General features: G+C 37.9%; 2 protein-coding genes across 2 annotated transcripts; both read right to left on the bottom strand.

The window, feature by feature from the left end:
* Positions 1-4536: 4536 nt before the first annotated feature.
* On the bottom strand, positions 4537-15132 carry chata (choline O-acetyltransferase a). The gene is made up of 15 exons (XM_017463251.3): positions 14887-15132; positions 14563-14676; positions 13976-14167; positions 13644-13762; positions 11401-11454; positions 11114-11294; positions 10514-10691; positions 10034-10203; positions 9848-9948; positions 9274-9402; positions 9063-9185; positions 8835-8976; positions 7923-7985; positions 7676-7813; positions 4537-7451 (listed from the first exon to the last, which is right to left on the bottom strand). The coding sequence occupies exons 2-15, from the start codon at positions 14608-14610 to the stop codon at positions 7182-7184; spliced, it is 1908 nt and encodes a 635-aa protein (XP_017318740.1). The 5' UTR covers positions 14611-14676; positions 14887-15132; the 3' UTR covers positions 4537-7181.
* Positions 15133-15901: 769 nt separating this feature from the next.
* slc18a3a (solute carrier family 18 member 3a) lies at positions 15902-18657 on the bottom strand. The gene has a single exon (XM_017463296.3). The coding sequence runs from the start codon at positions 18122-18124 to the stop codon at positions 16604-16606; it is 1521 nt and encodes a 506-aa protein (XP_017318785.1). The 5' UTR covers positions 18125-18657; the 3' UTR covers positions 15902-16603.
* Between the last annotated feature and the right edge of the window lie 2113 nt (positions 18658-20770).

The following is a 20770-nucleotide window of genomic DNA, read 5'->3' as shown; positions in this document are numbered from 1 at the left end:
TGTTGGTATATTCTTTCGACCTAATAGCTGGCACTGTGATAATCCATTAGTGTTTAAGCACTGCCTCTGGTGGTCAGGAGGAATGAAACAGAACTAAACTATCCTGACTCAATAATGAAGAAGAACCATAATGCTAATTCAAAGCGATTTGATCAAAGAATTGAACAACTATGTAAGGGAGCCAGTGGGAGTTTGATTACATTCATGAACCAGTTAATGAACAGTTAAAAGAAACAGACACAGCAGTGCAGCATTCCGGTTCAATCCTGAGCTCGGGTTACTGTCTATGTGAGGTTTTGCATGATCACCTCATGTCTGTGTGGTTTCCTCCAGGTTCTCCAGCTTTCTCTCACCACCCTGCACTAACTGGCAATTCTAACTGCCCCAAGGTGCAAAGGAGTGAGAGTGTGTGTGTGTGTGTGTGTGTGTGTGTGTGTGTGTGTGTGTGTGTGTGTGTGTATTCCCATCTCATGCTCAGTGTTCCCGGGATAGGCTCCCGGTCCACCAAGACTCTGACCAAGATAGTGTGGTAACTGAAGATGAATGAATGAATGAATATTTGAATGAATGAATGATTCTAATATGGGAAATTAACAGGAACTTCACATTTATAAATGCATCAAGCTATAAGTGCAGTATTGGATGACAAATTTAAGACTGACTTAAAATTTTATTTTTCAACTAATAGTTTAAAACTATAAAATGATGCTGATTATATCTGTGTGTTCTTTTTGGAGATGTGTTTCTACTTTAACACCAGTAGCTGTAAATGATTGAGACTGGGTTATTACCAAACTCCAGGTTGTTGATGTCGCACTGATAGACGCTTTCTCCATGAACCACCAGCTCCACCTGGTTCCAGTCAAGTGTCTCCTCAAGAACACACACGTACCCGCAGTCTCTCAGAACCGCTAATGGGGGAAAAAAACAAACAGGCAAAACCATTTTACTTGCCAGTGTAAACTATGATACGCTGTGCTGTACGTTTATTTCCCCAGAGAATGAATTCCACCGGAGAGGCAGCTAGCATTAACTACGCATTAACCAAAAGCCGAATGAACCTTGCAGGCCTTCTAGGCGGAAAGTCTTGTGATTAATAACTCCACACGATTCGTAAGGGCCATATCGAACAGTGACCAGTGAAGACATGGGGCATAAGATTAGTTTTCTAAGCCGAAACCGCAAACAACACACTGTGCTGACGAATTAACAGAGCGCGCCTTGGCTGTGTCCCTACTGGTGCGGTTTCCCTAGCAACAAACATTCACGAGACTACATAAACAGGACACAACCGGCCCTTAGAAACTAGCTAAGAAGTGAAAGGCTGAAACCTACATGTCTTCACTATATAAGTACACTACATAGGGTAAGAAATAATAGCCTCTATAATTCAACTGAACCATTTTTTGGGATTCAGGCAAACGACACATTCTCATACTCTTTCCTTACTTCACGTGAGTTTCACTACATTTTAAAACAAGCAATATATATATATATATATATATATATATATATATATATATATATATATATAATGTAGGCTAATTATTTTAATATACACATAATATTCTGCATTTTTAATGGAGCCCTAGGGCATTTATTTTTTTTTAAATTCCTGAACTGTCCACATACACAACACATTAGGTCCAAGTTCACATTGTTTATAGGCCTATTTATTTAGTTATAGAGGTTTGAATTAAACCTGTTCAACTGAGGTTACCAGTCAAATAGACTAATAACTATAAGAATTCAATAATAAATCTAATATGTTTGATAATGTACGTATAATAATGGTGGATTGTGATTTCCTGTGACAAAATACAACACTGATCAGGATGAAGCAGTTACTGTGAGAGAGTGAGAATGAGTGAGAGAGTGAGTGAATGAGTGAGAGTGAATGAGTGAGAGAGTGAGTGAGAGTATGTGAGTGAGTGAGAGTGTGAGTGAATGAATGAGTGAGTGAGTGAGAGTGCGTGAATGAGTGAGTGTGAGTGAGTGAGTTAGTGAGTGAGAGTGTGAGTGAATGAGTGAGTGAGTGAGAGAGTGTGAGTGAATGAGTGAGTGAGTGAGAGTATGAGTGAGTTAGTGAGTGAGAGTGTGGGTGAATGAGTGAGGGAGTTAGTGAGTGAGAGTGTAAGTGAATGAGTGAGTTAGTGAGAGTATGAGTGAGTGAGTTAATGAGTGAGAGTGTGAGTGAGTGAGTGAGTTAGTGAGTGAATTAGTGAGTGAGAGTGTGAGTGAATGAGTGAGTTAGTGAGTGAGAGTGTGAGTGAATGAGTGAGTTAATGAGTGAGAGTGTGAGTGAGTAAGTGTGAGTGAGAGTGAGTGAGTTAGTGAGTGTGAGTGAGTGACAGTGTGAGTGAGTGAGTTAGTGAGTGAGAGTGTGAGTGAATGAATGAGTGAGTGAGAGTGAGTGAGTGAGTGAGTTAGTGAGTGAGAGTGTGAGTTAGTGAGTGAGAGTGTGAGTGAATGAGTGAGGGAGTTAGTGAGTGAGAGTGAGAGTGAGTGAGTGAGTGAGAGTGTGAGTGAGAATGAGTGAGTGAGTTAGTGAGTGACAGTGTGAGTGAATGAGTGAGTGAGTTAGAGAGTGTAAGAGAGTGAGTGAGTAAATGAGTGAGTGAGAATACATATTCTAAACAAGTAGGGCTGCAACTAACAATTATTTTGCTAATCGATTAACCTGTCAATCATTTCTTTGATTAGTTGGATTAAAAGCCCAGTTTTTATTTTCTGTATTTTTTTTCTTCGAAAAAATGTTACAGTATTTCACATTCTGCCAATGTTGTCCTTCAAACACTGTGCATATTGAAGGCTATGAAAAATGTATTAAATGTATCTATGTGGGTTATGCTATACATTGTGCAAAGGATTTGTGTATATATATATATATATATATATATATATATATATATATATATATATATATATATATATATATATATATATATATACATTATATTTTGAAAACAAAAAAACTGATTGTCCACAAGCTTTAAAGCAGAAGTTAAATCACTATATTAAAAATGTTGTTTTTTTTTAAAGGAAAAGAAAAAAAGAAAAGAAAAACCAAAGCACAAAGTAAGTGTTAATTGGTAAGAGGTTGACAGTTCTGCAGTAACATAGACATTCACTCATCTGAACACAGTAACATGTTCCTTTATTCTGTAAATCTATGACACTTCTTACATTTATAACCGCATTACAGTTTTTGCTCTCATAAAAAACACAATTACTTTTGTTTCTAAATATAGCACCAAACAACATATTTGATCAAAGTGAATATTTTAGTCAGTTATTGCGCTTCCTTTCTATTGCGCGCTGTTTGATTGACGCGCATGCGTGGACTCGCGCTCATTCAGTGAAGTTTAATGGAGACTCACTTGCTGTCAGGACGAGTCTTTATGTAAAATGGAAATACTGACGTGAATTTCTAACATTTACAGATAAGGATATAATTGTAAAAATGTTTTTATTTCACATTAAACAGCACACACATCTGTCGCAGCCACGTTAATACACTTTAATACACTTGTTTGAAGCGCTTAATATAAAACATTCTCATGTTTTGGACGACCTTGATCGTGCACTTTTCCCGCAGCAGCTCACTCTGTGACCTCCGCTGTTTTTCAGATGTGTTTTATTCATAGAAATGTCTTTTTCACCATTGGGAAGTGACGTCACTGACGGGGGTTTTCCACACTGACGTCACAGACCCAACTAATCCATAATGAATTTCGTTGTGGAGTATTTTAATGATCGATTTTATCGATTAGTTGTTGCAGCCCTAAAAAACGAGATTTTTTTCAGAGCAGGAGAAAGTATTGAGCAGTGAGCAGTTTGTTGATCCCACCACCACAGCACCAAACGTTTACTGAAATCAATTACTTGGGTTCATTTATTTAAAAAAATACAAGTATATAAATTAATTAAATGAAGATGACACACTCCCTCTGAGTGTGTTGATGTGCTCTCTTTTGCTGTGCTGATGGATGACCTATATTCCTATATTTTGTGTATTATTGCTATTAATTTGTGTTATTTCTCTAACTGTAATTTAACCTACTGTTTGTGGTTGTCTGTCCTTCCTATTGTACATCTATGGGCGGCTGTGGCTCAGATGGTAGAGTGGGTTGTCCACTAATCGTAGGGTTGGCAGTTCGATTCCCGACCCACTTCACTCCACATGCTGAAGTGTCCTTGGGCAAGACACTGAACCCGATGGCAAGCTAGTGCCTTGCATGGCAGCTCTGCTACCATTCGTGTGTGAGTGGGTGAATGGGAAACAGTGTAAAGTGCTTTGGAACCACTAAGGTTAAAAATATAAGCTATATAAGGGCAGACCAGACATTCTATAATGGACTTGTTTCTGGTCAGTTGTTAGAAATTAAGTTCTGCATCACTATTGGCTTTTAATTCTGTCTTATTGTAAGTCATTTTAAATAAATGTATATGCCAATTAGAATCTCAAAATACAAAGTGCAAAAAATGATTATTTACTACTCCACACACATTTTGAGGTCTACTTCTTCATAATTTTATTCATTTGTTAAAATATGAAGTTTCACATAAAAAATAAAAATATAAAAAAAAAAAATAACTTTGTACTTTGTAAAACAAACCAGTTTAAATACATGATTCACTAATAACACTTCAACATGTTTAACAAAGATATTTAGAAACTGACCCGCTATACCAGTAACGCTTTTACAAGAAAGTGCTTAAATTACTCAAGACTACTTTGGACACATTCAGATTTTTCTCAGGATTTCATGTTGTCTCATTGGCTAATTAATTACTGTTACAACAAATTCAATAACAACACAGAAATAGCACACTTTAAATAGATATCCAAATAGATTTTTAGAATAGTATATATGGACACATGATGAATCTTATATCTTAATACATTTTTATTAAAAAACATTGTCATCCATCCATTTTCTATATCATTTATCCTACAGGGTTGTGGGGAACCTAGAGCCTATCTCAGAGAGCATGGGGCACAAGGCGGGGTACACCTTGGACGGGGTGCCAATTGTAATAATGTCATATTTGTCATAATTTTGTAATTCAGTTTTATTAATATTATTTATAATTGTATAATTTCATCCTTGTCCAATCTTGGACATGAAAGATTTTGGAAATTTATTTATAAATATTGTCACAATTTGTGAAGTTTGACATTATGTAAGAAATAAGCATTACTATTGAATAACAAATACCATTTCCCAACAGAGTCACAGATAAAGTGATGTTCTGCAAATACATGCAGATATTTACTTTGAGGCGAAAAGACAAATGCTTACATACAATGTTCAATTATTGACAGCAACATTAAAGCATATAAATAATTTCAGTCATCAGTTTTTGTTTGTTTGTTTGTTTGTTGTTGTTGTTGTTTTAAGAAAGAGGGAAAGAGATCCTTGACCAGATCTGACATTAGTAACAGTGGGAATGGAGCACTACATATGCTGTATATATTTAGGTGGTGATGGTATTATACAAGTATGACAGGTACATGTAAATCTGAAACCTTTACTCTACGAGCATTCTGGTATAGATAATGAAGTCACACAAAAGTTGCAGACTTAGATTACGGTACAAGTCTTTTAAAACAACCTACACACTATATAGCCAAAGGTATGTGGACACCTGTCCTTCACACCCACACATGGGCCTTTCTCAACCTGTTGACACAAAGTTGAAGACACACAATTGTTAAGGATGTCTCTGTATGCTGTAGCATTACAATTTCCCTTCATTGAAACTAAGATTTCCAGTTCCAGTATGACAATGCCCCTGTACTCAAAGTGAGGTCCATAAAGACACGGTCTGAGAAGGTTGTAGTGGAAGAATTTAAGTGTCCTGCACAGAGCCCTGACCTCAACCCAACTGAACATCTTTAGGATGAACTGGAACACCAACTGCACACCAGGCCTCCTCATATGACATCAGTGCCTGACCTCACTAATGCTCTTATGCCTGAATGGACAAATCCCTGCAAGCACGCTCCAAAATCTAGTGGAAAGCCTTCCCAGACGCGTGGAGGTTCTTATAATAGGAACTAATACTGGAATGTGATGTTCAAAAAGCACATGGGTGTTATACTCAGGTGTCCACAAACCTTTGGTGATATAGTGTAGCTCATTTACCTAAACAGAACAAACAAATCTTCTCTTACAGTTTCACCTAACCAAATATTTGAATACCAGCACTTATATTGCAATGTCATGTAATTAATGTGTAAACACCATGAAAACAACAAATTATTCATACATTTCCACCAACAGTAAATATAGTAAAATTCATTTTTATTCTATGCAGTCTGTACTAAAGCCTCTAAAGCCTTAAATACTAAAGCATTTGCCAATTCCCACTCACTAGCCAGCTCTCCCTTATCACACAACATCTACCAACTGTGGATCGTGAAGGCTAGCATGTGCTTCCTCTGAGATACATGAAGACAGCCAACTGCATCTTTTCAAACTGCTGCTTGAGCTATATCACTGAAAAGCTGGGAAGAAGGCGCTATCTGCCCTCTTCCACAGACAGTGAGCTTACAGACACCTACCATTGGTTAGTGTCGCTCTGATTGACGGGGGAGAGAGAGAAATGCCATCCCACTCACGCAGATAGCATGGCCACATTTGTTTTCTTGTTTTCCGAACAACATCATCAGGCATCCGGGCATCATTAGGATTTGACCTCGCTATCTGATGATGTTAGGGCAAACACTTTTCTAGCAACTTTTCTGAATTTCTTGTTTAGTCTTTTTTATCTCTTCTTAGTAGTACAATTCTCATAGCTTTTATTTTGGCAGCACAAAATCTTAAACAGTATTATGTTACACACACATTAATATTTTATCTACCGCATAATAATAGTATAATGTATTATTCTTTGGCTGTCGGGACACAATAGCTAAATTACACTATTCATCTTAAGGGAGGTAAAAAAGGAATTCAGATGAAAAACCCCTGGTGGGCATTTACTTCTCAGGTACATTCTTATGAGTTCTTCCTTCAGGGGGAACCCTTAAAGGTCCTAAATGGAACCCCTCCAATAGTGTGTTTCCCTGTCAGAAAGGGTTCCAACTAGAATTCTTTTCAGAAGCTAAGAACTCTTAATTATCCAATGAACCCTTAAAGAATCCTTGAAGAACTCATTTCTAAGAGTGTATACTATGTCTTCCCTCTACTCCTCACAGCTTCATTGGCCTCTCCAGTCCTCTCTCTGGTGTTACTATGCTTGGCTTGAGTGTTACACAGATCCTGCATCTCCCCCAGGCACTCCACCAGAGCTTTCACAAACATGTCTGAAGAGGTCTCTGGGCTGTCACGGAAACTGGACACACAGAAAATGATGTGGTCTGACTGGGGATTGTAGCAGGCTCCATAGCCATTAGGGACCACAGGGCCATAGCAGCAAAACATCTCCACAGTCGTAGGTACCTGCATGCAGAGATCACACAGTTACCGTGTGTCTCAAGAGTGTCTAGGTGTAATAGTTCAATGTGGATAATTTATTAAGCTCTGTAGAATTCTTTGAATGCAAGTTTTGGATACGTTTCTCAGTTGTTGATTTAAACTGACATAATTTATGGTGAGTAAATCACCCACTATCTCACATTAATTTCCCGTTCTTATTTATTCCCTGTAGTTAGCATTTAATGTACCTGACTTGTGGAGAGGATGAATTGGTTGCTGGTGATGTAGGTCTCATCTTTGAAAATCTCTGGCTTCTCCAGGTTGAGCTCCTTAGAAATTTCTCGCAGTCCAAGTAAGTGATTGTCTATTGCCATCCCTGTAATAGCCTGGACAATAAAACAGTTTCTGTGAATAAGAGAACTAACAGTATCATGATAGGATATACTATGATTGCATTAAGCTGGGAAGTTGATCAGCACCCTCAGTTTTAATTACCAATATTGTATAATTGGTTTGGGCCTTAATGGCATCATATAACTTCTCCATCTTCTCAGAATCCTATGCAAAGACAAGAATATAGTGAAATGATGTAAGTGATGTTAATAAATAATGAATAAGGTTTAACAATTAACAAAATGTTCTATGGACGCTTTTGATATAGTATATACAAATTGTATAGTGTTAAAAGGCACACACAGACATTTATTAGCACAGAATATATAAGTAAATTAAACAATAGTAGTAAATTTCATGCAAAAGGGCATAGTATTATTGAATCTGGGACTATCAGGGGCAGAGCTAACTGGCAAATGGTAGCTAAAAGACTTGCTCATGTTGAAAGTAAGATGCTTTGCTCTTTTATGTAATACTCAGCAAATGTCACTGTCATGTTAATGGATACAATAAAGTTTTATGATAATGGAAACAGTACATCAGTACATCACTGGTGTCCTTACTTTTTAAGCAGAATGTGTGCAGTATGATGGGACAGAACACAGCATTGTGTTCTTACTGAATGTGTATTGCCTTGGCATTCACCAAGTACTTCACAATAACATATTTTCTTCCAAAGAGGATGAAATTTAAACATCTTACAAAAAAGATAACTGAAAAAAAAAATACTATAGGAAAAACTAAAAATGTACTAAACATTACCATCTACAACACATTTTTGTGAGCACTGTTACAACTTTAAGTTACAACTTAAACATTACTGATCCTTTGACTAGGAATAATGATTAAATATGATAATGAAGATACTTTTGATTATGCCAACTAACTGAGACGAAACGCTATATTTATTGAAATTTGTATAGAAACGTATGATTGTGGAATCCAATGATAAAGTACAATCAGCTTAAATAATCCTGATCATCTCCTTTTACTGTATCATGCGTAATCACCTACCATCAGACTCGACTTCTTATCAGTCATGGCTTTCACAAATTCCAAGGCCTCAGCAGTAGAAGAGCGAATGTTGTCCACACGACCCTGCTGGAAGCGACGGATTGATGCGCTCTCGTAGGTTGGCACAAGTCTTCCATGGCATCTTGCGAAAAAGGGTAGGTATGTATGAAGTGTCCTGGTGTGTTGAATATTATCCATGTATTGTGAGGTAGAAAACAGGAAACTGACCTGTAAAATGCTAACTGCAGAGCCACTTGTATGTAAGCATCAGGACTCATTTTATGTTTCTTGATGAACTCTTTGCCATAACTGCTGAACTTGTGGACATTCATGTCTAGATTTTTGACAAGCCTAAATATAAAGGATGCAATGAGTTAGTACAGCAAGATACACATACACACTATACTACTTAAGAGAAGTAAGTGTAATGTTGGCTTGCCACTGTAATTTGTCTGCTGAAGATGAGAGGAATTTTTTAATTTCTGAAGAAAATTTCCAGTGCAAGCGCCTTGGAGATGGCAACTCACTCACACTTGCTGCTCGCACAAACTTTGAAGGGCTGCCACTCCTAAAAGTGATGCAAACATACCCATGTATAGACTTCTCATTACTCTAGAGGTAAAGGTAATTCAGAATTTAGATGCCTCTCAAATCAAAACTCTCCAAATTATGAAGATTATGAGAATTATGGATTGACTATATACCTGTATGAGAGTGTATGTACTGTATGTGAGCTGTACTGAATGAACAAGATATAAAACATTTTTAGTTATCCAGTTTCATATGACTTTTTTTCTCCCCAAACTCTGTGTTATTTAAATGCCACTGAAAATATGCAGGTTCTATTCCAAAACACTGCTTAAAGTATATAAAAGATATAAACATGTTTTATCTGCTTGTCATAATTTTGACGTCTCAAAAAACAAATGTACTGCTATTGTCATGCATTGTTTTTAATTCAGTCTCCAGTGAAGAATGGATGATGAAACAATTATATAAAATTATTAACTTACATGTACTTCAGTAAATATTCTGTGCATTGGACCAGAACAATTCCCTCAAAGGGTGAATGTTCACAAACAACACCACAACACCCATCTGCACCTATTATAAACTGAGATTCACCAATTAACTGCAGATGTAATCCAAACTTTAAATTATTACATGTTGTTTGGCAGCATTTTATATTTCTGCTTTACCTGCATGGGTTTGTCGTACCAGCGGTTTCCTCCATTCTTGTCTTTCCCTCCTCCATGGAGCATCATCATGGCTCGGTTTGTGTCACTGAGATCCATGCCACAGGGTTCATCCATGCACACCAAACACAGGCAACGCTCAATCATATCTAGAGAGTCCCTGTTGGTAGAATCTGCAGCAGATGTGTTTATTCAGCATACTTTGGTATCTGAGTTACCTTGTGGTAAAATTTAGAATTTGTGCATGATTATGTTTTCTAATTAATGCAGGTTTTGTTTTAGTGTTTATCCATTGCTGTAATTAATTGCAAGTTATCCATTGCTGTAATTAATTGCAAAGTTTTCTTCAATGTCAGATCTAATCCAAATAATTTATATGCATACTTCTGTTTTATTAGAAATTCTTACTATATTTTCATGGAAAAATTCCTGATCTCAGAATGGTGGAATGCAAGATACATTCATCCTCAAATGGCATCGAACCTTTAATGAGAGCACTACGAGCTTCTGCCCACTCAGTCCGCCCATCTGAGGTGAGCAGTCCAATAGGAGGGAAGTTTTCCTCCTCGCTCTCAGCCATCGTCATTATCTTCTGCAGTTGAGTGAACAGATCTTTCTCATTGAGCCGCCGAAAGTTGATGTCCACATCAAGAACAAAAAACTAGTGAAATAAAATAATAAATTTCATAATTATTTTATTCATTTATAGCTTGGCCATAGACTGTACATAACACTATTCACTAACAGCCACTTTGAGTGGAAGAACAGCTGCCTAATGAGTGACTGTAACTTTTATGACATTAAAATGGATTGTCGTGCACATAATTAAAAACAGCTCAAGCATGAAGATGATTAACAACAATCCTCATTAAGTCAGTAGTGAGCACCTGTTCGAGGACCTCACTTATTAATTATGTTGTAGAACAGAAAAAATAACTGCCCAAGAAAGTTGTCCATCACCTTTGTTATGGTCTCATTTAGACACCTTGCCTGTGTGCAAGATCAGATCTAATTATGTGTAACAAATAAGTGAATCATCAAACAGAGCCTGATTCCCTTAAGCAACTGCACTTACAGTCCTACCTGGTTTTTACAGGCCACTATTATATGCTCTGGTTCTGGCATTACAGAGCTCTTCTGAGCCACCAGGGTATCTGTCTTTGGCCCGGGTAGGCGGTAGGTGGTGAAGAGCCTGTAGTACTGCTCCATACACAATGGCGTGCCAGCTAATTGGCCGCGGGCAAAGTCCACTGGGAGGGCATGTCTGCAAATCATAGCAAGAGCAGATTATTGCAAAGAGCACTAGGGGACTTCTAATGCATGTACCTACCTGTTATGCAAGATAAAGTTCTACTATTGGTAAGACCTACCCATCAATCAGACACTTGTATTCTAATACACCTGAAATTAGATGAGCTGCAAATCTGTTGAAGAGAAAAGAGAGTGTAAAATTTTTTATTGTATTCAAGTGTAAATATATTATACAGTATATAAGAATAGATTATCTTTGCGCAGCAGGAAAACAAGTTTTGATTATAGGTTTTGGAGTTGGTAAGTGCTAGCAGACATGTTTTGTGAGTGAAGCTTTAATCAAATGTCAAAGGCACAATGTCTAAATAGTCTAATTTATAATTGTGGGTTAATTTTAAACAAATTCATGTGACATAACTTAGGCTTGGAATACTTACATCTAGTCCCATATTATGTTTTGCAGACCTGATTTCCTAAAGCAGGAAGTATAATAAAATGTTCTTATGTTGGATTTTATATCAATAAAGTTACCATGATATACGAAATCCACCCTTTTCCCCAAACCTTTGCAAAATTGAAAGCAACACAGTAAAAATTGGGCTTGCTATTAATAATGTATAGGCTAATAATCTGTGCACTAGTATAATTTATTTATTTGAATAGCTTAATTCTTTTCTCTTTAGTCTAATAAAAAAAAAAAAGAACCAGACTTCATAAATGACTTATTGTGAAGTACATTTTTGAATGATATGTAAATGGAAATTTAGTTTAAAACATCTCATCTTTTTTATCTGTATAAATTTATGTCCTTGGTGTAGATCAGTTAAAATAGACATATTCAGTTCCTCTAATGATGCAGACATCTAGATTAAGATGGTAAGATTGTTAAACAACTCCAGGTAATTTAAGAGATGGGCATATTGTTAGTTTATTCACTTATCACACTAAAATACATGATCTGCATATAGTGATAATTATAAGGAACCCATATATACTGTATGACTCTGGGGCCACCAAGCCATCAAGGTAGTGGGAGTGGAAGATTCAATTTACAAACTTGACAAGATTACCCACTTCTTATGATTTTCCTAAAGTTTTCAACACATGCTATCCTTCAAATCTTTATTTGTTAGAATGATTCACTGAGTGTCAAAAACAAATACTGTCCCCTACAAAAGTACTGGAATGGCAAGACCAATTCTTTTACTTTTCCTTATACAATGAAGACATTTGGGTTTGACATGAAAAGATGAATAGGATATGGCACCTTTTGTTTGAACCCACCCATTTTTTCAAGTGATCAAAAATATAGCAACATGTGACTGACAGGTGTTTAAGCAGCTTTACAGAAATATATCAATTCCGGATATACAGTTGACATTAATTATTTTTTAAAATTGCAATCCACCATTCAAATAAGATATTGATTGCAGAAATTTAGAGGCCATATCACAGGATGCAAACCACTCATCAGCTGTAAGAAGCAGAACACCAGATTGAAATTAACAAAGAAATAAAGAGATGAACCACAAAAGTTCTGGAACCAAGATGATGGAAAGTCTACCAAAGTGATGGAAAGGCCAAAGTGTAGAGAAAGAAAGGATCTGCTCATGACCCAAAATGTACAAGCTAATCAGACAATCACAGTGGAGGTAGTGTCATATAGCTTGGGCTTGCATGGCTGCTTCTGAAACAGACTCACAAATCTTTATTGATAATGTAACTCATGATGGAATGAATTCAAAAGTCTACCGAAATATTCTGTCTGTCAATTTACAGAGAAATGTATCTAATCTAATCTAGCAAGACACTGCCAACACAACAAAGGACTTCATCAGGGAAAAAGTGGAATGTTTCTGACTGGCCAAGTCCATCACCAGACCTTAACCCAATTGAGCATACTTTTCACCTCCTGAAGAGGAGACTCAAGGGAGAAAACCCCATAAAATAAACAACAACTGAAAAAAACTGGTACAAGCCTGGTACAAAGTGATGTCAGTGGTTCACCGACTTGATGCAGTTATTGCAAGTAATGGATATATAAACAAATATTAAGTGTTATTTACTTAATATTTATATCTGTTCCTATACTTTTGCTCACATAAAATTGTGTGGTCTGAAACTAAAGGTGCCATGTTCTAAGTTGTTTAGCACATCTAGCTGTAAATACCAGGAAATGAAAGCTCAAATTCATCTTTTGATCTCAAACCCAAATGTCTTCAATGTATAGCAAAATCCATGTAATTGGCCTTGCTGTTCCAATACTTTCAGAGGGGACTGTATGTACAAAACACTGTAGGTGTTTAGTGTTAGACTGATAAAAAAAATAGGGATAAGAAACTTCCTCCACAGCGTTTAATACCTGAGTATGTCACTTGGAGTCCTGAAGTTCTGCTTTGGGAAGACCATTACAGGGCTGGAGTTAACAGGGAGTGCTAATCTGTTATTCAAATACATATCTTCAACCCAGTAGTCATATACCTAAAAAGAAAAAATATTGATACTTTTGTAATTACAAAAAGTTTACAAAATCAGCTTCTGCACAATATCTGTATTTTAAACTTTAAATAGTTACAGCCAAATGAGATAATACCCGGAGTTATACCCCCCCCCCCCCCCCCCCCCCCAAAAAAAAAAAAAAAAACTTATAAAATGTCACTACAAAAAATTAATTAAATATCTCCAGAGATTTACCCAGTTAGCTGTAACCTCTCTTCTTTGCAGTAGTTTTCTCTGAAGTCTCTCTCCCAGCCCACCGGGTGCTCCAAACTTCTCAGTAATATCCTTAGTCCTTCTGAACTGCTCTTCAGGGATCAGATGTCTCATGCACTTTAAATACATATCTAATGTTTGCTGTAAGTCAGGGATGGGCAATTTAGGAAGGCCCTGAACATATAAAATTAGAGATATAGTGTTATTGAGAGAACACATTTACTCATTTATCTTGTTTATTTACTCATTTTTCAAGACAACAGAGAAAATATATCATCTATATCTATCATTTCATTCATTCAGTAATAACTAAAGATTATTTAAATGGTTGATTTAGGGGATTTTGTCACCGATTTACAAATGACATGTTTGAAGGAATGCTCAAATCACTACAGTTTTCCGGTCTTCCCCGGTTAAAAGTACAGTTTTGTCAGATCTGCTTAAGGATTTTAAAACACCATCAGTTTTGTTATGTATGAATGCTAGTTAAAATGAAATATTTTCAATTGCACATTAAAACTGCACAAAATAATTACTATTAATCCTAACGTAGTAAAAATACACTTTACACTTTGATCTCCTTGGCCCCTTGAAGGCTTCCTGTCCAAAACCGGCATGCTCAAAGTTCCAGAGCTCAGTCAGCTGTGAGGAAATGTCACAGATTCACTTTCCCTCTTTGCCCTCTGGAATAGATGAAGCCCCTAGGTTTATCAGTGAAAATGTTTTCCAAGCTGTACATTTTTCTCTTGATTAAAGCATATGTAGCCATATTAATAGCTTATAGTAAGTAAAGATGTAAGCATCCCTAAAGTCTTACTGCACAGAGATGAATAGATGTAAAATGAGCCTAAAATGAACCTAAAATATAAAGTTGGTCAGTGCCTTATACTTACCAGAACGGCGCTGTCATGTTTTGAAAAACCCCCCAAAGTTTATCCAAATTCATTTTCCCGCAGACGTCCTTTTTCTAAAAAGGAAAGAGCTGTTCTTCTGTCGTTTCTTCTGAACCCTGTTTGCGCCCCATGCATTGGAGTTCCACAGTACGCTCGGGGAAGATGCTCGAAGCTCCTCCCACCAACCCTCATGCGTCAGTTGCAATATTCGGCATCTTTGTGTGCGTCTGAAACCGCATTCTGTGTCAAAATAGTACTATACTGTTTTGACTCATTATGCAATATGTATTTAGTATAATGCCTGGGGGCCATTATTTGTATTTGCCTTTCATATTATAAACGACTTGGTTTTGACATGTCTCAAAGAGGGATGTAGTAGCCTACTCATGGCAATAACGCAATTAACAATGAATTAATTGATTTCTTGGTATGTAATACTGATTTTTATTTTTGCTTTTGGGATTATGTATTTGTTTCACCACTCAGGAAGTGAACGGATACGCTTTATATTAACCACTGGAAGAAAAAAAAAAAGATTTATTTCTTAATTGTTCACCGGACAGGTAATAATCTTGACAACTGTGCATGTGTACCTATATGCTTAGTAAAGAATGTCAGCACTCAATACTCTTGACCGTTTCCTTTTTTTTAAACATTTTTTAAAATTTTTTTATTTCAGTGTCAGTTAACAGGCACAGAATAAACCACACCATTAATCGCATTGTAAGTTTTGCGGGATAAAACTTGTATTAATGAATATAATAACCATGTTTTGTGTGTGTGTGTGTGTGTGTGTGTGTGTGTGTGTGTGTGTGTGTGTTGAAAACACATCAGCTATCCAGATTCATTTCGTTTAAAGGACAGCAGGCTTATCAAAATTTCCTCAAGTATCCTATGTTATTTACCTTTTATTTAATAATTCCGACATTAACATTTATAACTGGAGAGAGTTTTCTGTACAGAAATAATTTATAGGTAACTTATAAACAGGAAAAGCACAAAGAGGAAAAAAATAGAAAGAGAAAAGGCTGCTTCCAATATATCATTTTAATTATGTACACTTGATATACACATTATGTACATTTTGTGGTTCATAATATACATTGACGCATTCCAGAAATACACCCTCACAATGTTAACACACTACATACAGACAGTGGAGAGGCAAGATAGGCTACACATTAGATCCATCATTTAATCCATCAAATTGTCACGTGACATTGCATATTAGTTATAGCAGCACAGACCTGGCAAAACAACAATAACTTAAGCCTGTTTTGAATAATGACGCACTTTTTTTTTTTTTTTTTTTTTTACGTGTGCGTTTATTTATATCCCTGAACGCATTTTAAAACAGTGATGCATTTGATCAAAGGGGAAAAAATACACAGTGATACTTTTAAAGATAAATAGAAGGAAATGGTCACAAATATGTTGATAACCGGTAGACTGATTCTGAAAAAGAACACGTGAAGCAATTAATTCTTGATCAAACGTGGGCTGAGTTTGGTTTATAGTTACACAGAGTGTCCGGCGCACAGTTTTTTTATGTTGCACCTTTTGCACCAGTGTGAAAGAATTTCTATGCAATTGTATGGCTAGACTACACATTGAAGGCTGTTTTTCCAGACAGAGGTAAAGCCTACTTTGGGGTTAAATTGGTGTATATTAATTTGTGTCCGGGAAATTGACGCAGCACTTATTAGGAGTGTTGGTTTTACGCATATTCAGGATCAGCTGTTTCCTCTTGAGAGTATGATCTGGGGTTTCCAGCAAATATACCGTTTTCATCCACCGGCAGAAAGTTGTCAGTTGTGCTGTAGCCCTTCTTCTTTTTCTTGGCTTGGCACTCTTCTAGTCTGATAGTGTCGTAAAGGCCTGTGGCCCCTTCCTCCAGCAGCATGTTTCTCTCAGAGTGAGACGGCTTCATGAGGCACACGTTGCGCAGAAGGAGCAGCGCTGGCGCGTAAAGCACGTTGGCGAGGCCCATGCCCAGGTTGAGCTGCACAAAACCTAGGTCGTGTACTATCTTACCAGCTACAACTGGACCCAGAGCATAGGCAACGCAGTAGGAGATGTCCGCAATGGCGTACACACCGCCATACACAGAGACATGACGCACATCGACCAGAAACGCAAGTGTGGGCAACAGCGCAGTGTCCACCAGCGCAATGCCAAAGCAGATGCCGCACAAGGGGATTATAAGTTGCTCAAAGTTTTTGCATGCTGGCACAGTGCATGAGCTGGCACCTATTATAACCATGCCAAGAGCGCCATAAAACCATTGTAAGTGTGGGTGTCGCGCTGCCAGTTTTACAGTAATGTATACACCTAAAATATGAGGGAAAAAAGCTGGCAACCAGGTAAGTCCGATCTGCCACTGGGACGCGTCCATGGTCTCCTCCATCCAATTCGCGATGGTGGGCTCCAGAAACGCAAGGGGGATGTTACACGTGGTCAGTGCACCTGCCACCACTGCTATATAGGGATCAATCATAAGTTTGTAAATGGGTGTGCCAACTGGCATGTTTTCCCTGGTCCTGCTGGAGAATGGCTTAAGGACCGTCATGCACAAAATACCGTCGGCTAGACAGACACTGGCGAGGGCGAGAAATGGGACGCGCTTCCCTGCGAACTCGTAAAGCACCCCGCCGAAGGGGGGCGCCGCCAGGCTCCCGAACGAGATAAATGCCAAGGCGATGCCCAGGGCTCGACTCCTCTCGGCCTCCTCCGTGTACTTATCTGCTATCATAGCGAGTCCTGACGTGTCTGCGAAAGCCGAGCCGAGCCCCTGCAGACTCCGCGCCACGAAAAGAGTCGCGTAGTTTTCAGCGAAGGCAAAAATGCACGTGGAAACAAACATGATGGAAAGTCCAATTAAAAGTGGTATGTCGTATCCAACGCGGTCTATGAAGGTGCCCGTCAAAGGATTTACAAGAAGTTGCAAAATGGCTTTGGATGCAAATAGGACACCGATCTGAACGTCGAAGTTTTCTGTGCTGTTGGAGGAGTTGGTTGATTCCCCTTCTAGGCGGGCTAAATAATCTGGAACGATTGGCACGATCACCATGTAAAGCATATTATCTAACAAAAGTGCCACACAGACGATTACTAGAATAATCCTTCGCTGTCGTTCGGGATCTTTTATAGCAGTGCCTAGTTGTTTAGTTCTTTCGCCCATCTCTGAGAGTTTAACCGCGGCGGACTGCGCCAAGCCACCGGATCCCTCTTCAGCCATGATTCCCACTTTTTCTTGTTTCAACGCAAACAATATAAGCACCTTCCCGCACTGTGCTATGTTTTCACAGAATGGAATCTGCCTTCGTGTTTCTAATATACCATCAAACCGCGATTAGCTAATGAACTTTTCCTGCTTTACCTTCGCATGCTGCGCTCCTTCATTGCGCTCACTTTTCTCCTCTGCTGAGTTGAACGCGTTTTATGGGTTCATTGTAACTCGAACCGTCATATAAGGTGATGAAGAGAATTCAAACACTCGCGCACAGGTTAGAAATTCACTCGGTCGTGTTCCATGGTGTGAGAAGTTGTCTTTTTGGAGACCGTGGTGCGCACAAAGCCGAAATTGCGCGACCTTTCACCTGAATAGAAGAAGATGATGCACCTATAGCGCTATAAGGCATGCCATCACCATAGTTGAGCTCGCCACTGCTGGTGCTGATGTGGGTGAGACACTCGCATGTGTGCTTGCAGATTCCATTCAACCCTTTTTTCCCAGGGATGTGACGCACTTCTTGCTTGCCCCCCAGTGGTTCCCCAATCAGCCCCATTTATTAAGTTTATTTAACGCAACAGCATATTAAAGCCACGCCCTACAAATAAATGCGATTAAGCCTCATTTAAAAACAAACAAACAAACAAAAACATTAGGAACAACATTCATAAGCTCCATCACAAGTGATTCATATTTTATGAGTGATTCATGTTTTTGAAAACTATGATACACCAATAAACATGAAATATTTTTCTTCTATTCATTATTGTAGAACTATAGCGTAAGTGTAATGAATGATAATAATTATAATGCTAAAACTATAATAAATGACTTTTCATTTCTTTAATTAGGGATTGTGGCATTCTTTCACTGTGCTAATTGCTCCGTAAATCACATCACAGTAATTGCTGTGCTTGTTTCTGAGTTCTATTTACTAGTCTAATTATTGAAGGGCACTTGAATAATATAAGCTACAAAACATATCTGTAATTAAAAATATAAATAAATAAATAAATAAATAAATCAACCGTTACCGCAAGCCGCGAGTCTCTTCTCATATTGGTTATGATAAACATCTGTACGTAGCCAAGAACAAAACTAATACAAGTCATGTGCCATGTGCAACTGTGCTCTGCTGTTATATGTACAGCATTTTATTTCTGCTGCTTGTGAGGTACATTTTGAATAACCACGAATCTGCTTTTATTTATGCATGTTGGAGAACTGACCTTTTTGAAGCTGACCTGCTTTAAAAATCTAACCCTAAAATATTCGGCGTCTGTACAATGATACGCGAGACTTTCAAATGTTTAAAGCAGAAAACACCGGGTGGTTAACATTCTTCACAGTGTGCAAATAGGAGTATTCTTGATAGTAAGTTATCTAAAGAGAGATCTGAGTATTAGGCTGGCGAATTTAAGTAAATATCAGTGTTTATGTGTGTACTCTTCATTTGTAAACTGCTTTGCATAAAAGCGTCTGCTGAATGAATAAATGTAAATGTAAATAAATGTGAGTTTGCTCGGAAACGAATGCGGCTGAACTTCAGCACCACAGTGAAGAGGACAGCTACAGTATCCGCTAGGTTTTACAGCTAACCCCAGTGGACCTCTAACTCTAACCACCTTACACATTTACAGTTGTGACACAATGCTGTTTCAGCAGATTAATGCTGTGACATTGCAACAGAAAATACACTTACAACACATTTCACAAAGTTCTCTTAATCTTATTGAAAATGTAACATAGATGATTACACGTTGGGGTTTGGCGCCATCACGTGTTAAGCGAGTTAAAGCAAAACATCAACGAGTGATTGTCCATCTCCTCTTTAGAAATATATTAGTGACATCTAGAGGTTTTAGAGAAGTACAGCGCTTATAGCCAGAAAGTGCAGAAACCCTTTTACTCACTGTCGTGGTGTAACACGTAGACCATTCATTATTCTTTCATATTGGGAAACGCAATAGTTTAACCTCACAGCCTAAATGCATCTCCCATTAAAAGTGGGGAACTGTGTGTGGGCATAATGTATAAAATTGCAGGATTTATCTTTGGCTTTAAAAATGTAATATTAATCAACATTTGGGAAATAAGATCGAAAGAAGGATCACATCTAACTGAATTTAGTCAAGAATTCTTTATCAGTAGAGGTTTCAATAAAAAAAACAACAACACTTTTTTTTGTTGAACTATGGGGTTAGCACATTTGACTTTGGGGTTTGGGGTTCGATTCCCACCTGCATCCTGTGTCCGCAAAGTTTTCATGTTCTCCCTGTGAAGAGAGAGAAAGAGAGAGAGAGAGAGAGAGAGAGAGAGAGAGAGAGAGAGAGATAGAAAGAAAGAAAGTTTTTCTGTGACCTGTTTCATTTAAGTGATGCAAAAGTATGGCTTCTCTTTTTTTGGGGATGGCTACTCTTACAAAAAATTAATTGGTATTACTTGGGGAGGCATGATGGCTTAGTGGTTAGCACGTTTTCCTTGCACCTCTGGGGTTGGGAGTCCGATTCCCGCCTCCACTCTGTGTGGATGGAGTTTGCATGTTCTCCCCATGCTTTGGGTACTTTGGTTTCCTCCCCCAGTCCAAAGACATGTGCTGTAGGCTGATTGGCATCTCTAAATTGTCCATAGTATGTGAATGGGTGTGTGATT

Source organism: Ictalurus punctatus, chromosome 3 (genome assembly GCF_001660625.3).
Source record: "Ictalurus punctatus breed USDA103 chromosome 3, Coco_2.0, whole genome shotgun sequence".
Classification (NCBI taxonomy): Eukaryota; Metazoa; Chordata; class Actinopteri; order Siluriformes; family Ictaluridae; genus Ictalurus; species Ictalurus punctatus.
Note: the sequence above shows the minus strand (reverse complement) of the source record. Positions and strands in the feature narration are given on the sequence as shown.

Coding starts and splice junctions, on each gene's coding strand:
- chata (XM_017463251.3), bottom strand. CDS start 14,610: ATGCCGGTTTTGGACAGGAAGCCTTCAAGGGGCCAAGGAGATCAAAGT. Junction 9,186..9,273: donor TCAGCAGACAAATTACAGTG/GCAAGCCAACAT, acceptor CTTTATATTTAG/GCTTGTCAAAAATCTAGACA. Junction 7,814..7,922: donor AAACCAATTATACAATATTG/GTAATTAAAACT, acceptor TTTATTGTCCAG/GCTATTACAGGGATGGCAAT.
- slc18a3a (XM_017463296.3), bottom strand. CDS start 18,124: ATGGCTGAAGAGGGATCCGGTGGCTTGGCGCAGTCCGCCGCGGTTAAA.